The sequence below is a fragment of the Aythya marila genome, assembly GCF_965140915.1.
Source record: "Aythya marila genome assembly, chromosome: 5".
Taxonomy (NCBI): Eukaryota; Metazoa; Chordata; class Aves; order Anseriformes; family Anatidae; genus Aythya; species Aythya marila.
Window position 1 is genome coordinate 24,576,104 of NC_139046.1, and position 17,405 is coordinate 24,593,508.

The window sequence follows — 17,405 nt, forward strand, 5'->3', positions numbered from 1 at the left end:
CATTAAAGCTAGAAGCACCCTGCAGCGGATTATACTGTATTTCATCAGACTTGCACAGACTTCTTCCTATCTGCTTCTCTGGGGTAACTTGAACTAAAAGAATGATTACCTTGTCAATGTTGCTGTTATAGACCTTTTCAGATGAGTTTCTGCTCTTCTCTAAGAGCAGGGATTTGCTTGACAGAAAGGAATTCCTTGCCAGTGGATGCTGATATGGTCCTGTGACTCTGTATGCAGCGCCGGCTGACTTTCTGTTAACAGCTCTCCCTGGTTCAGGCTGATTCTCTTCCCCCTCTGTTTCACCTTGGTTCTCTGTGGTTTTCTGTTATGACTTCTTTGGTTTCTCAGTGAGCTGAAAAGTCTAAGAAGTGTAATTTTGTTCTGTGCTTTTTGGAATAAGTACTTAGCTAGAGGTTTCTAGGAATTGTTTTTCAAATTTGTTAAAGCCTAATAAAGTGGAATTATTGGAAGAAAGGTTTTAAGTCTCTGGAATAACCACCTACAAGCAACCAGCTGACTACTGCTGATAGTTTGGAGCAGATTATTAATGTAAAGTATACTGCTGTAGAAGTACTTGTAAAAATTAAGATATTGAGATCAGATAAGTTAATATCTGTTATATATAATGTAAGAATACTTGAAAAAAAATGTTGGAAAAGTTGTACAGAGCATTTGCAGAATTATGAAGGCTGTTACCTGGTGGAAAGGGTATGTGACCAGAGGCTAAATGTTCTGGTTCTGCAACTGAAATGCTGAATGAATGTTGTTAATTCACATCACTAATCTCTTTCTCAGCTTTATTTGTATAAAATGAAGTATTACCATTTTCCGTCATGCCTTTAGAGATCTATGGAGTATCAAAATGTAGGTCCTCTTACTTTAAAACAAGGGAAGGAAAACAGACACAGGATTAGAAAAATCCTTCTCTAGAGCAAGTTAGAGAAATACAGAAAAAAAGATGTGTGTAATAAGCTGTTTGAAAGACAAATTTTCCCGTAAGAAATTCTGAAGAAAATCTAAAACTAGAATGAAAAGAATTTGACTTTCCAAGAAAATATTGTATTAATGGGAATTTCTTTTGCTATGAATATGATACTTAGAAATAACGTAGTAACTTTGTCAGAAGGACTTTAAATGCCATTTGTTTTCTGTTGATTTTCACAGGACATGTTTTTATGTTAAAATTAAATTCAGTGAAAAAAAAGATCATTTTGACTTATGTTTTGATTCAGTTCTCTTCAGTTGAAGAACTGAAGCAAAACAGCATTTAAAGTGAAATGTGAAGGTAACAGGAAAACTTTCACTTAGAAATTTGCCACAGGAAGCCAACTTTTTTTTTTTCACTGGAACATACATCTGCCAGTTAAAAAACATTTGTTTGTTGAGAAGACTGTCCGCATGAAGAAATTTCAGGCAGTGCTAGACATAACATTACTTTCCTTACTTTGGGTTTAGCCCTGCTCCCAGCTGAGTCACTGGAAAACTTTTTTTAGGAAACAAGTAAGAATTCAGGCGGGAAGAGAAATCCTCTGCCTGTGGCAGAAAATGAGCCAGAGGACTGCCTACCTATTGTGTTAACAGAGAAGCTGAGAGTAAGATATTTTTTTTCTATTCAGTTGTTTGTTTGTTGTTGTTGGGTTTATTTAGAGGTTTTACTGAGTTGCTACATGCGTGTCCTGTTGATGCCTTTCACTGGAAAGTTCTCTGTTTGTACATCCCCAAGCTACTTTTCTAGCTAACAGATAGAGATCTGTGTTTTGGAAACTGGGGGTTTTTAATGTTATGTCCAGAATTACATAATGGTGTGTTATTCATCTGGTATGAATAATTCTGCCAGCATAGGTGTGACAGCTTTCATTTTTAATGTCAGGTGTAGGGATGGATTTGAAGGTTTCAGTCAGTTTTCCAGTGAAGAAATGGGCCTGCTGGGATCTGCACAATCCTCAGACTCTGAAATATTGGAGTAAAATGCAATATATTAGTAATGTTTTTCATTTATAAGCTGTGGTTCATATTGTTAGGAGGGGAAGGAGAACTGGCCCAGAGCACACTGTTAGTTTTTTTCCACTGCCACCAAGACCAATTGCAGCAGGGCAGCACTGCTGTCTCACTGGCAGAGAAGCTTGTCTGGCTGTGAGCGTTGAAGGAAAAGCCAGAGGAGGGCAGGTAGGAAATTATGCCAAGTGAGTAATCAGTGGTCTATTTTCTTTGACATCAAAGTGATTTTAAAGTACTTCTTCCCCTACCTGAGCTACTTCACATCTTGTTTTTGTCTGCTTTAAACCTGTTCTATATCAGTAATACAGATTAAAGCACGACCACCCACGTGTTTTCACTGGCAACACAGAAGTGGTGGCAAACAGTGACACAGAAGCAGGAACAAGCATTAGTAGGCAAGGGACTAGAAATTGCTGAAGGAAAACATTTTGCCATACTGCAGCCTGAAAAATCCCTCTCTGCCAGGTGGACAGACAATCACATGGGGTCTCCTCTTGTGTCACGTCAGAAGCAAAACTCTTCACAGCCTCTCTAGCTAATATAATTGAACTTTTTTTTTTTTTTAATCTGCAGTAGGTTTGAAAGAGTGCTTGGGAATCAGGAAGAATTTTTTTTCACTATGCCCTAAAGCTTGGTAAGGGCTTTATTTCTTAATTTCTCCTTTTTCACACACCTAACTGGCCACAGTTAGCATGAAGGCTACTGAACTGAGAAATACAACATTGCAGTGTCTGATAGCAACATTTTCTTTTGGCAACTGGTGGCTAGTGTCCTCAGTGAATAGAAGGGCCAGTAATCAGATCTCAGAAGGAAGAGAAACCCACAAGTCCTGGAATCCCAGGGTGCAGTCCACTGAGGCTGATGGTGATTAGAGCAAATGAAGTCAAGGTCTGCAACACAGAATCCACCATCTGTGTCTCTTCTGTCTTCAGGAGAGGAAATTTTATGCAGTTCTTGCCACTTTTTAGTCTCTAGGGCTGCTGCTTTTTTTGAGAGAGAAATTTCTTGGCTCTGATAATTTCAAGATTTTTGATTCATGCTCTACATTGTTGCTTCTAAGCTTGTGAAGTTAATAGCGTGTATCTGCATCATTCACTAGACAGCAGGAAGAAAACACTGGCCACCACAAAGTAAGCTTTGAGGTGCCCAAATTGTTTCAAGAGTTTGTGTATGAAATAATTAGGACAATTGTGTAAAATGTTTGTAAATATTAACATCATAAAAGCTGTAACTGTAAGGGATCTCTCTCTTTTCAGTGTAAATTTGTATTCAGTACTGGCCAAACCAGACTACTATGTGTAAACAGTATCAGCCCAACAGCCAATAGACTGAACCATAAATACAGTAGTTTATTTGCAATTTCTTTGCTCGTCTTCTGTATCTTTTTTTCAAAACAAAGTAGGAAAGTGGTAGTGAAAAAAAAAAAAGGGTGATCATTTGACTTTTTATTATTTACTTGTCATGTATTTGTTTTGTTAGTATTTCTGGCACTTGTGGCAGGAGAAAAATGTTTTATTTCATTTAGTTTTATTTTATTCTTTGAAAATAACATAGTAAAAAAAGTGTCGGGTAGAAACAAAGTGTACTCACAGTTGGATATTACTGTTACAAGACAGGAGATGACAATGGTATCTTTTCAGTATATCTGTTATCTGTGGTGTCATTAAACCTAATGATGTGCTAAATAATAAAAGCAGCCTTATCACATCATAAGGCCTTGAATTGTGTCTTGAAGTTGCCATGCCTGTGGGTTCTGTTTAGCTTTCAGAAAAGGGTTTGGAGTCAGAAGAAGCTGCAGTTCAGAGTGCATTTATGTGATCAAAGCTCTTTAGACAGATGGCTGCTAGCACTCCAAAATGATTAAAATATGTTCCAAGCAACATCAGTCTGTGGGCTTGGGGACCCAACCTTTCATTAGTCAATAAAGGGTCTTGAGTTCTTGAAAATGAAATCTTTAAAAGCTAATAAGGCTGCTGGTTTCCTCTGAGCTGTTTCTTCAGATTTGCAGTTGTGGATTGGACTTGGGCCAGTATCTGTCCAATAATATAAGGCTTTAAAAAAAAAATCTGGTTACAAGAGACCTCCCAGCAGATCTGCCTGTTAAACAGTGTGGCCGAAATTTTCGGTCTTGAATATGTAAGTTCAGGCACCTGAGTTTGCATTTAGGGGGCTGGGAAGGGACCTGAAAGTGCCCCTTCAGGTCACCAGCCACTCAGTGGAGGATTAAATGATAGGCATCTGCACTTGACTGTTTCAACCTGTTCTATTTTATTCTTAAAACCTTCTGAGTTGGCCTAGCATCATTTCCAGAACACTTTCAGCATACCCTAAACAAGATACTGACTCATTAAGCAAGTTTCTCAGAGCTTTTAGAAATCAATAATATTGTTTATAGCATTCCCGAGTCCTGTCAGTACTTGTGAATTATGAATGTGCCATAGTGTGGTTCGGTGCTGCAGCGCAGTAGGGTTTATTCTGTTGTCTGCAGCAGGGTTACAAGAGAGAGCAACTGGGGGCTTGTGCAAATGCAAAGTGTCTGTAACCTCTGTGTGTCTATGTGAGAGCAGTAGCAATAAATGTCTGTTCAATAAGGTATTAACAAGTCCAAGCCTTCTGTGTATTTTTTTTTCTCTGACAGAGAAAAGACCCCTCTCACAATTTGTGAATTTCTGAACTTGGTGTTCTTGCCCCATAGACTCTATACAAGACATAAAATCTGAAGGTATGCTTGTTCTCCCAATTTCTCAAAAGTCCTTCAAGATTTAGCCCACTGCTAACTTAAAGAGAGTGTATAAATTACAAAATAAAAAAAATAAAATCAGTTTTGACATACATCAACAGAAGCAAAGCAAGTCACAGTGATCCCATTAGCTCAGTGTGATCTCATTAGCTGGATTGTTCACCCTGTCTTCTTTCACCTTGGGAACAGTTCTCACATTCCTTTTGTCAGTACTTGATGGGGCCAGCAACTGAAGTTCTTCCCCCAGACACACCATAGTTACTCAGAGAATGTCATACTTCATTTCTCTTTCCCATGGTCTCTCCCTGAAGGTTTTTTCTGTGCTTCAGTTTTAACAGCCAGTGATTTTTACTTATCATAAGCACAGGCAAGTCGTTACTCTCTTTTGTTAAACATACATCAGATTTTGCATTCTCATTATTTTGGTGAGCTGATTTCTTTTTTCTTTTGTTGTTAAATATCTGGTTTGTGTTTCCCAAAGCTTTTGTCCACCAAATAAACCCATCATATTCTTTGCTTTTAGAAATGACTTCTGAAATGAATCATATTCTCACTGAAAAACATACAGCTCTATGTTTTTAACCTTCTTCTTCCTGTGAACCCTTTTTTCCTCAGACAAAACTAACAACTCATTTTCCCTGGAGTAAGTTGCACAACACAATAGTCTACACTAAAAGCTCAGGACGTAGTGGACATACCTCTTAATGTCTCCCTTTCTGGAGGTCTTTACAAACAGATACATTTACCTTGGACTCTGTCCCATTTCAGTGTGCTCTAATGTGGTCTTGTTACTTTCTCTTTATTACTATTTCTTTGTGCCTCCTAAAATTTAGGCAGTTGATCTAACCACCTAAATGAGTGAGAACTTCAGGGTAAGGAGATACACAAAGACTTCATCAAAGTGCTATGATTTTAAGGTTTGATAGTTCCTGAAGAACTAGCACTAGGAAAGGAAATTAGAAAGAAGATATTCATATTGTCTTGGGAGAAGACAATTAATTTCTCTCGTTAGAAATTATGTCTACCCTCTATACCTCCTAAGGTACTAGACATCATATTAGTCACTTTTCCTTTTACTCCAGGGAATCATATAAATCCTTTTATTAAGAAAACCAGCATCCTACATAGCCTGTGTCACTTCTTTCTTGGATCGTTTTCTTGAACTCTGTTTCCAGATGCCATGTAGTGAGAAAATGCCACAGAGTGCTCCATGTGTACGCTCAGGTCTGAGGATTTCCTGCTTTAGTGGGGGGGTTGGACCCAATGATCTCTCAAAGTCCCTTCAAACCCCTACAATTCTGTGATTCTAGGAACCAAGCAGGACTTCTAGAGCAGCATGAATCTGCAGTGGTGTATGATTTTTACATGTTGCCAAAGTGTTTTACGGGGGCTTCTGCTTTGAGTATTCTGATTTACCATTGTTTTCATCCAGAGTTGCAAGTCGGAAACCTGTAAATATAAAGTCCTAAAGGTCTCTGTTTGAGGAGTGAAAATGAAGGGCCTCTTTTGGAATGTTTTTTCTTTGCCTCTTGATTCCCCTCTCTGTAAGATGTGAATAGTGCTACTCATACATTTTTGGAAAATACATTGATTTAAGTTTTCTTTATTACATTCTGCTACGAGTTAAGTGAGGGAAACCTAAATTTATCACAGTAGCTATTGTATTGCAGCAGGCCTTCTAAAATGCAAGTACAGAACTGCCTTTTCCAGACAAACGATATACTGTGAGTGCCTCATTAATACATTTAATGTTTAATGACCAACTGTTTCTCCTGCTTCCTCTAAATTACTGTAAAGTTACTATTCCACGGAGAGAAAGTAGCTTTTTATTCTGGAGAAGACTGTGGCATTCATTGCTTTGAGTGAGAATGTAATCTCAAATAGTTCATAATATTTCCTCTGCTAAAAAGCAGCAAGTATTTGAAATGCTTTGAAATGATGATGCTGCAAGACAGAAAATCTTTCTAAATATGTCAGTGCAGTTCAGATTTAGTGAAATTTTTGGTCAAATCAAGGAATATATGTACATAGCTTTGTTGTAGAAATGCTGCAGAGTTCCTTCTTTCTGTTTGTAATACTGCAGCTCTTTACGATTAGGGGGAAAACTGGTTTAGCGAAGGAGGTGTTGAGCCTGCCAAAGTTGATGGAGTAGAATTTGGATAGCCATTTAGTGTGGGACAGCTAGACAGGAACAGAGAACCATGTAAAATGAGTAGATTGCTACAGATTTATGCTTGCCAGAACAAAACAGGTAAACTGTGAGTTTAAAGATCCTGATTAAGATTTGCAAACTTAAATAAAAACATGCCTTTAAAAACTCTAGAAGATATATATATAATGATAATTATTTTGAAGATTATTCTGAAGGAAGGTTACAATAATGTAACCTGGAGGAAGGTTACAATAATGTAAAACACTTCAAAATGATTTTTACTGAACTAATGCTTCAGTAATGGACGTTAATACTGTTGACTTAATTCGTGGATTGAATGCAAGCAATTTAGACAATAGATAGTATCAGGTGCTAATAGATCAAACATAATTACTCTTGATGAAATAATTTTACACAGTTTAACAAAATAGTTTCAATTATTTATACACTGTAAAGAAAACACTGAGTAAAAGTGAAAATACTAAGGTTTCTCCTCTAGGGGCATTGTATGCATTTCTGAGTCATACTTTTTCTTCATAGCAACCTTTCCTCTATAACAGCTTCCAGTGCAAGTTATTACAATTCTTTTTGCATAACATAGGTCATATGAAGTTCAGCTGTAGGTGGGGCCACTGTAGTAGATTGGGGGACAGTCTTAATAGATCCGTTTCATTAATTAAGTCATGCATTTTTTTATTAACAAAACCTGTATGTCAGGTTTAGCCAGCTGGGAACCATTCTTATGGTTGTTATCTTTGTCAGAAGGAATATTGAGAAAATAAGGAATTGCTGTACACGCTTTAACTCCTGATTAAACAGAGGAATGACATCCTTTCACCCGCTGTCCATGAAAAAATAACTTAAGGGCATATCATAGGCTTGATTTGGAGGATGTGATCTTACATATCTCATTAAGGCAAAAATTGTGTACATTGCATTCAAAATTTAACCTGAAGGGTTTGTTTCATACCTAACCCATGGCCACTGAGATAAGCAAAGTCAAAATTTCAAATATCTAGATTATATATGGTTGCTTATTTTATTCATTTCATTTCATTTCAACTCTTGAAGGAACTTCTTGTTCTTCTATTTGAATGTATAAAGTAAGATTTTATTGGGCTTTTTCTCTTCTGGTGTTCCATTCCGAGAGATCAGAAGGAAGAAGATTTTCAGGAAGCATTTTGTTATTAAACACAGAGAATGGTGTAAGCACCTACTGATGGCCTCAGCCTTCAGTTTCTTGATACAAAAATTCAAGTCATTTTTTACTAGGCTTTCTCCTGGTCCCCAACAAGAAATGCACTGACTTCAACTATCATTAAGGAGGACTGAACAGAGGGCAGCTCTTGCCAGGGAGAAAGAAGTGCTGTGGATTTGTCCTTCATTTGTTCGTCAGACAAAGGAGTTGAAAGATGGATGGTAACACAGTTCATAACATCTGATTTTTTCTTTCTTTTACTTCTGAGATAGACAGGTTCATTTGACATCACAATCTGTTTCAATCATATTCTGGAAAAGGGAATAATACAGAGGCTAGATTTTGATCCTAAGGTCTTTAGTCAAGTTACAGAAATACCTATTCTTCCTTTTAGCTCTTCTTCCCTACTGTCTTTAACCAAAGGAGTGATCTATTACTATACTTCTACAGCTGTGACAGTAGAACAAGGATTATCGTGACATAGGAATTTAGTTCTCCTTCTTGAGCAAATGTTTCCGCTCCTATCAGAGAACAGAGGATTGGTTAAACATGTAGAAGTATAGCACATTACCTTTTCCTGTCTAAAAAATTAATAAATTTAAATTGAAGTGTCAGTTCAGTGCTAGCTGTATTTCACAAGAGCTTTCATGCTCATTCAGGTTCCTTGTCAGGTCCTGAGAAAATAATTCTTTGGTTCAGTGCAACCAATACATTTCCTGCTACAATGATTCACTTTTACCTGCTGGTTATGGAGAAATGATATGCTGGCCAAAAGAAGAAGCTGGAGTTTTTCTCATGAACTCCTGCCTCATGAAGTTAACACTGCTGTTTTCCTCTTCACTCAGACTGAATTAAGTGCACAACAATGTTATTCTTTTAAAGATTTGATTTCAATAGGCCAGTGGTTGAAACTCATGGGGATGAAAGAAATGAGGTGAGGGAGCTAGTTTAAAAGTTTTAGGATACAAAAATCAATTCAGCATCTGTTTTCAGCATCTTTCCAACCCTTATACTTTGAAGCTCTGTCTTTACTGACTTTTCTCAGCAACAGCCAGTCTAATCATTCACATTCCACGAGGCTTGTGAATCACGCAATTTGGCTTTCAGTCGGTGAGCTATAACCAGCTGATGGCCCTTTTCCTCTGGAAGGATGCAAGGAACACCTTCTTGGGTAACAAAGCTCTTGGACTCATGGCAGGTGGGAGGCTGCTGTCACTGCTTGCACCTTACACATTGGTGGCAATGGTGGCTGAACCTGCTATGGGGAGGCAAAAACTGCCTCGTTGTGAGAAGCTATAGTGTGTTTTCCAGAAAGGTCCTAAACCTGGATCTGTCTCCTAAAATTAAGCAGGCTGACATACATCACCAACACATGCATACTGTTAATTAGCTGTTTTGTATCTTCCTGTGAATAATAATTTGTGCCGAGATCTGAACCAAGATTGGGGCATCAGGATTCCAGATGTGGCACACATAGATAACAAGAAGCAATCCCAGCCCCACAATGCTTTGAATTCAACAAGGACAAAAAGCAAAGGAAGGGCATTTTTCTCCCAGTTTCATCATGGCAGGCTCAGATGTGCATGTTGTGACTTGTTCAGTACCACACAGAAGATGTGAAACAGAAGAGGGAATTCAAGACAGAGCTCTGATCCCCAGTCCACTAAATCATTCCCCAGCATATGTCCTTGTTTCACGTTAGGGAGAATGGCCCAGACAAGTCTGCCCCATCACTTCAGTAAGCATTGGTACAAACAATAGAGAAGTAGACTTCCCTTATATTAAGTTTCCCAGGCGTTCCCTTTATCATTTAAGCCATCGTTTCAACTGGCTTGTTTCGTAGTGCTCAACTGTCCAAGGAGCTGTGTGATTTATATATGAATAAGGGTTTGGCAGCAGCAGCTAGGTAAGACATGGCTTACTGAGTAGCAATACATTGCCATTGTGTCATTCACATGGCTTTCAGGAGGCAACTTTCTAGGTTATTTCTGCACAGCAGTCCCAAAACCATCTCCATTTTTGCAAAGGAGAAGCCATGATAGTTTTAAGGTAGACACTACAGGCATCTGTACTAACCTGGTTGAGGGCTTTCAGACTGCAGCATTTGCAGTCTTCCTGGTGACTGCAGCCATCTCAGAGGGGCACATATTGCTGTTGACAGTACTGACAGCAGAGAAACCATGTGCTGGGCACACTCACGTAGAGTACATCAGTGTACCTCACTTCCTGGCACATTGGTGACCACAGCCAGGCATGTGCTGGAGCACAGGACACCTTGTTCCACCATGGTCAGAGTTGCTTAATATTTTTCAGTAACACTTGTGAGAAACATCAGACAAAATTGTTCAAGTACACTCTATTTTTCTGGGTATGGGGAGAAGTATACTCAAGAAAAAATGTATATATATGTTTTTTTAAAGATATTCAGAGAGTTTAACCCAGATGAATCATTCACTAACTGAGGGCAATGATAAGAGGGCAGAGCCTCATGTGAATCCCTTCCCAGGTCAGTTACACCGGGTTTCTAGCTTTAGGGCAACTCATCTCATCCATTAGATCATCTCTCTCTCAAATTCCATATGTGTTTAGTTATTCCATCTTTGAAACACGTTTCCATTCTTTGTGTTTCTTTTAATTGCATTCTCCTGGAGAGACACTTCTCTTCCATCTACTCAGCTGGATGTTCCTGGATATGCTGGAAAGCAGGGCTGGCTTCTAGCCCTGTGTCCGAGACAGATTTGCCTCTTGCTTTTCTGGTTCAGTGGGGGAGTTAAGCTATGCGATCACAATAGCAAATCAGGACAGCAATAAAATTCACAATCATGTCTGATTTATAAAGATAACATTGTACTAAATACAAGATATTTTCTAAGGTTATTAGCAACAGGCTTTCTTCAGCTGGTCGTTTCTGAATAGTGCCATGCACTTTACTGCCTGATTGATTTACAGGCCTTTATGATTTTAATTAATGCTGTTTTCATCAGAGACAATTACTATTGATTTGAAAACTCCTGGCTGTCCAGTTTATCTACGCCAGTGTTTGGGAATTATTCCTGTGATCTTTATTTTGGAAATCTATTGAATAGCATCAAGAGCACTAAAGAGACCATTTAAACACTGGGGAGAAAAAATAGTACTTATACTTCTGGGAAAACTTTTATGGTGATTCACATTTTGGAAGCTGAAACACTATCAATGTTTTATTCCCAGATCATTTTCCAAGAAAAAGCTTGGATCCACTCCTGAATCAGTTTCTTCAATATGCTTAGTCTCATAGTGAAGTTGAATCATGCAGAGAAGGCTGGAAGACTGTACTGGTTGAGGGGATCAGGAGACTCCTCCATCCTCTGCCCTGTGGCATTAGCACAGAGGTATGGAATAATCCTATGTAATTCTCTTAGGAGACATTCAGATCCTACCTGGCTGGAGCAGAGGTTTACATGCACTAGGTGTTAAAGAATCAGGATAAAAGTGTTTATCTGTTAAGTGAACTGCTTTGCACAGAAAAATACAAAATAAAATAACACTTAATAAAACTCATTAGCTGAGAATATACCCATCTGAAAATGGGAGTATTCACTCTATGGGGGAAAAAAAGTCACTGGATATTAATGTATAAAGGGTTGGGTTTTTCCCTGGTGAAAAGAAACTAAAAATCCTAGGCCATCTTGATGTGAGCAAGAGCTAGGAATTTTACAGAAACTGAAGCCTTGTAAGAAAATCTCAAATGTGCACTTGTATAACAGGTTTTGAGCAAGTCTGGCACAGTATCTACTACTACAGTATAAAGGGCTGGGTTCCTTGATGTATATTTCTAGTTGGCATTTTATCAAGGAAATAAACTTTGATTTTTTTTTCTTTGTGTGTGTGTGTGTGTGTTATGGGCATTGAAACTTTATTTTTTCTGTCCAAAGCTTTGATTTAAAAGCATTAGATCATTAATTTAAGTGCTTTTGCATAAGACTAAAATTGTAACTGAACAAATTATTTATGCAGAAAGAAGCAAGATAAAGTTTCTTTCAAGAGTTCTTTAACATATCAGATTGATAACAGTCAAAACACCTTTACTGCCATTAAATATTTACCAAGACTTGGCTTTTGGAAGAGGGGCAGTTCAGTGCAGTGTGTTTGGCTCCATGCAATGCTATTGATTAGCTATCAGAAGGACGTAGTTAATGGGTAACGAGGTATTACAGAGTGCTCCACATTCTTGTCAAGTCTTTTCTCTGAAGATGACCTAAAATAAAGTCAGTTACAACTGGTGATCACCCTACAACAGATTGCACAAGCTCACCTACGGTATGAACAAAAGGTTCACAAGAATCAGTTGACCAGGGCTTAAGCAATCCTTTCTAGTAGTTGTTGTCATCACTGCTGGACTTTAGAACCGAACATGTTTACATTTAATTAGAAAGAACACACAGTTTACATCGCACAGTAGCTATCAGTATCGAATCAGAATTGATTTCCGCTCTCTTTCTCAAATGACTGTTTCCTTCAAACTAATTAAAAAAAGGCACATGTAACAAAATGACTCATATAAATTTTAAAGCAAAGTAAACAGTATTCCCTGGAGACAAAAATAAAAGTCAACAGCACATAGTCATTACACTGAACTTGTTTTCAGGTGATTCTGATGCCCGTGTTGTGATCTATACCTGTGCTATCAGATTTATTTTATGTACATGTATATAGATATATGGGTGGATGTATATATGAAGTATCACTTTCTACTGAGTGGATGCTCCACTGATTATGTCAATTTTCAGGGGCAGGATTCTTATTTGTTCTGTCTGAATTACTTCAGTTTATCCGATACAAGAGGTGATACACTAGTATTAATGCGTTTTGTAGAAGGATTTTGTCCATTCCAAATAGAATTGTTTGTGTGTAGGTCACACATAAAATGGAAATCAGAAGCCATTATCCTTACCAGTGAGAGGCTGTAAAAGAAACTAAAGGCACAAACCAAATTAGCCCTAACTTCATGCATAATTTCTAACAAAGATATCTCTGCTAGATTTTCTTAGCTCTGCAGGCAAGTCTAAATTCAAACTACGGTGACAGGAGATGTTATTTAAGTCTCAGAGCAGAAATGCCTGACCCTTGAACATGCACATTCTTTGACAACAGGAAAGATTTCCATGGCTGGCATTTTGGAGACTAGATCTTCAAGCCAGCCATGTACTGCATGCTGCCAAGTACAGTGAAGTCAGAAGGAGCCAAGGGAGCTGCCATCCAGACCTGGATGGCGGTAGATGTGTGGATCTGTAGGAGCTGATCCTGACATGCCTGCTCTGAAGGCTAATGTCCATCAATACCTGGTTTCCATATAACAATACCACATTTCCAATACCACAATACCTGGTTTCCATGTAAGAGGCAGTGTTCAGAATGAAACTCTTGGCAAGGATCACCAAAAAGGCACAAGCAATACATATTGTGTCCATTTTCTACCTGTTTAGTTGGTGTACCAAAAGCTCTATTAATTCAGCACACAACCAGTTACTGCTTTCTAAACTATGTTTAGCTTTGAAGACAAAGAGCACTGTTCTTAAAACTGATGTCAAAAGCATACTGACGGTATGAAAAGTAAGCCACTATGACATTTAGGACAGGATCCTCCATCTTGATTCCACCTGGTTTGTGTTTCTGCAAATCCCTGACATAGGCAATTTCCCAGCTAGCTAACAGCCAGCATCACTGGCTTTACACCACCCACTTGCACACCCCTGCACTCATTTATGTCCATGGAGAGGCCTCTGGCAGCCATCAAAGAGCCCAGGATCTGGGAAAGTAGAAAAACATCTTGTCCCTGGGCTGCCGGTGCCCCTCCTGCCTGCCTGCCACGTTCAGCTGAGCCAGGATCCATTCGGCTGCAGTTATCATGTTAGTGCTGCCCAGGGAAGGCAGTTGGGATTCTGTGATATGCTGTACAATGTGGAGGTGTTGGCACCATCTTAAACATCCTTTATATTCAAATACTGAGGTCACTCTTGATGACTTGATGCCAGTTCTGTCTTCGATTAATAGATAAGGTTCCCTCTGTATTTGCAGTGTTACCTAAACAATCTATTACTGTAGGGAATAACTACAGTATTACAAATACTACCTTAAAGTTATTTTGTTAACTAAAGCCATTGGCAAATATTTAAGAATGGCCAAAGGATATGAATTGGCAATAAAGAGCAGATAAAAGATAGCAAAATCCTTTCTTGCAACTTCTAGTATGGTAAAGTAAGCACTGTACAAAATACAATTATTTTTAAAATATCAGATTAATTTTACATAGAAGCTAGGCTTCAGGGCTGGATAGTCTCACTCTGTGAATGCTAGACAAAAATACTCTACTACAGCCAATTCAATGTCAAAACATGAGAGGAACATTTTAAAGTGAGCTTGGTTGTAAGAATAACATGTAGTCAAATAAACTGTAGAGCATCTACAACAGATGCGTTTGTGTATAAAACACAGTGCCCTAATTCTTGGAAGAAATCTGATAGCCTGTGGATGTGTATATTGCAATTAACACAGGTACATCATGGAATCCTGGTGTCATGTGAGTCGTGTTAATCTGTATCAAGTATTATATTCGGGCTTAAACCATAAAACATACAGTATTCTCTTCTGTAAACTCTGACGCACTGTATCTGAGAACTGATATGTGTCTGAAAAAAGCTAATGCTTGAGTTATTGTCTGCCAGACTCTAATTAATCTATTAGAGATCATAGAGGCCCCAGCTCCAGGTGCTGCTGGGGAGAGCATCTTGTGCTCAGGAAATCCAGAAGCACTTCTTGATCACAAGCTATTAACCATGGGTCTGCACTTACCTGAAGAGGATAGTATCACAGCTGCAAAAATCTCCAGAATGCTTCCTTCTACTTATTGGTATCATATCATGTATGTTTTGCTTGGATTCTGTTTCAACCAAATATTAGTCATCCGTATGCTATTTCTGTGGGAGTCCTGGACCATTTGATGCTGTGGTGAACGTGAGGAATTATAGGTGGTGCTGGATGTCGTGTGCGTATCACTGACATGAATCTGTGCTATCTGAGCGATTTACCTACTGGCCACATGAGGTGACTTTTGTTTACTGTGCATCTCTGTAAGTGAAGGGTTTGTAAAGGAGGTTTGGCTTCCAATTATTTCTTGATGAGAGCATGTCTCAGCAGTCTCTCAACCTCAAGAAAGGCTCAAATGATTAAATGAGGTGCCCTAGGTCCTTGCTACCTCTCCCAGGTTGGTCCCTTGGGAATGGTGTGGGTACTGCAGGGTGCTTGGCGCTTCGAGAATGAAGTGAGATCCAAAAGAGAATGTTTGATGCTTGAAGTCACCAGAAGACCATCTGGGTTTCACTTTTCATAAATTCAAACTACGCTGGATCTAACATGCTTCAACAGTGACAAGTCCCTTTTCAGTAGTGAAGCTCAAAGCACCTTGCAAAGTCATTGCTCTTATTAAAGGTGAAAAGATTGAGGCCCAAGGAGCCACAATGTAGTGGCATTTAATTTGTATATGTTGAAAAATGGAAATTCTAAGATGGATGATCATCAGTTCAAGTTTGCACTATAAATAATGAACGCGTGCTTCAATCATACAGCATGCAAACGATGCAGGTCACAGGTTTCTCCAGATCATTTCAGGAGAAAATGTTGAGATTCAACCTACAGTTCACCATGGATCCAAATTAAAAAGTAATTGAGATTGGTGGTAGGGACATGCATGATCATTGTTTATCAATCAACATGTTATTCTGTAAAATCCTAAGGTTTTATCACTAGCTGACACAGAGAAGAAAATCATTAGTGGGCTCTGCCCAACAAGTGCTTATCCATGGGTTTGGTGAGAGAATATAAAATACAGAGGATGCCTGAGCTCATCCTACAGATGAGGTAGTGACACTCTGTGATGGACTGTAAGAATGCACAGAATATAGCCTGTGTTATGCATAACATGCACTAATGTTGTAACATGGTCTGTGGCCTGAGCTAACACAGCTGGTGCCATCAGGTAAATTAGTGAAAGATGTTTAGGAGGTTGTACTGAAGAGGAAAAAAAAAGTTCTTTTAACATTTGTAATTGTAGAGGAAGGAAGGCTAATAAAATATTTGTCTATGGTAGGGCAATGTCATCTAGTTACCTGTCTACCAGCTGTCAGGCTCCTGACTCACCTGTAATGCAAACTTGACCATTTTATTTCCTCTGCTTTGCAGGAAAATGTCAAAGTCCTTCTAGGTGTTATGAACTTTTTTTTTTTTTAATTTAAATATTGTCTTACTGGATTCTTTCCCAAGGGCACCTCTGAGGTAGTGTTTTCAAGGTATGAATGCTGCCTAGCCTTTGAGTGGTCTCAGCACTATGAAGGGACCCTCTTCAAAGCCATCCCAAGTGCAGGCTGAGGTTTGAGTAGTCTCCAGAACTTGAGTGTCAGAGACATTTGTGGTGAAAACCAAGGTCAGACCTACATGCATTTGGGAACACTGGATATGTTTATCACTGGAGATGGGGAGTAAAGTGGGAATAAATAGGGAATGTTTGTTGTTGTTTTTTTAGTTCCCCCCCCCCCTCAACCCCTTTAGGTGGAAGATTTTTCAGTAATTGCTTTGGGTGGAAAATCATTTCTCACCTTGCAGCAAAAGTATGCCTGGTAAAGAGAGAAGTGTTATAAGAAGAGCACTTCATGCAGTTGATTTTCAGCCAGTGAAAAGTCCCTCTGGGAACAGTTATAATGTGAAATTTATGGCAGGCTTGAAGGTGCTCTGACTTTGGGGGGACCTCTTGCTATCTGCCAGAGCTGCATACATGACTTCATCACATATGACTTTTTCTTCTTCCTGGATATGGTTAAGGTGGCCCATTAACTGAAGCTCTCAGAACCAGGCTTAAGCAAAAATTGTTAGACTCATACTACCATAGTAACCAAAAGTTTTTTTGTTTGCTTGTTTGTTTGTTTTGTTTTGTTTTTGTTTTGTGTGTTTGTTTGTTTGTTTGTTTTTTAATAATGAAAGTGTAAATTACTTAAATCAAGGAACAGTTTGAATGCTTCTGTGAACCATTCTTTAGGCCTAGAACTCTCATTTATTTTTGATGTATAGCATCAATATTATTTTAAGAAATAATCTTCTGGAACTTTGGAAATTGTATGGTCTTAAAAAAAAATGTTTGAAAGATTTATCAACCGCAGTGTCTTTATCTATATCAATTGCACTGGCTTACAAAATGTATACGTCAGAATCTCAGATTCAATCATTATGAGTTAAAACATTTAACTATGTATTGCATACTGTATTATTCAGGGCCAGTCTTTCAGAAG

At 38.5% G+C, this 17,405-nt stretch overlaps 1 protein-coding gene across 5 annotated transcripts in view; it reads left to right on the forward strand.

Annotated features, from left to right (window-relative positions):
* Positions 1–17,405, forward strand: part of MIPOL1 (mirror-image polydactyly 1) — a 195,920-nt gene that overhangs the window by 152,366 nt on the left and 26,149 nt on the right. The window contains exon 14 of one of the 5 annotated variants that reach the window (XM_082761249.1): positions 11,299–11,430. The exons of the other annotated variants lie outside the window; for them this stretch is intronic. Coding sequence (XP_082617375.1) covers positions 11,299–11,365 — 67 coding nt within the window. The 3' untranslated portion in view covers positions 11,366–11,430. Of the gene's footprint in view, positions 1–11,298; positions 11,431–17,405 lie in introns of those variants that run through there. 5 annotated transcript variants of the gene reach the window in all.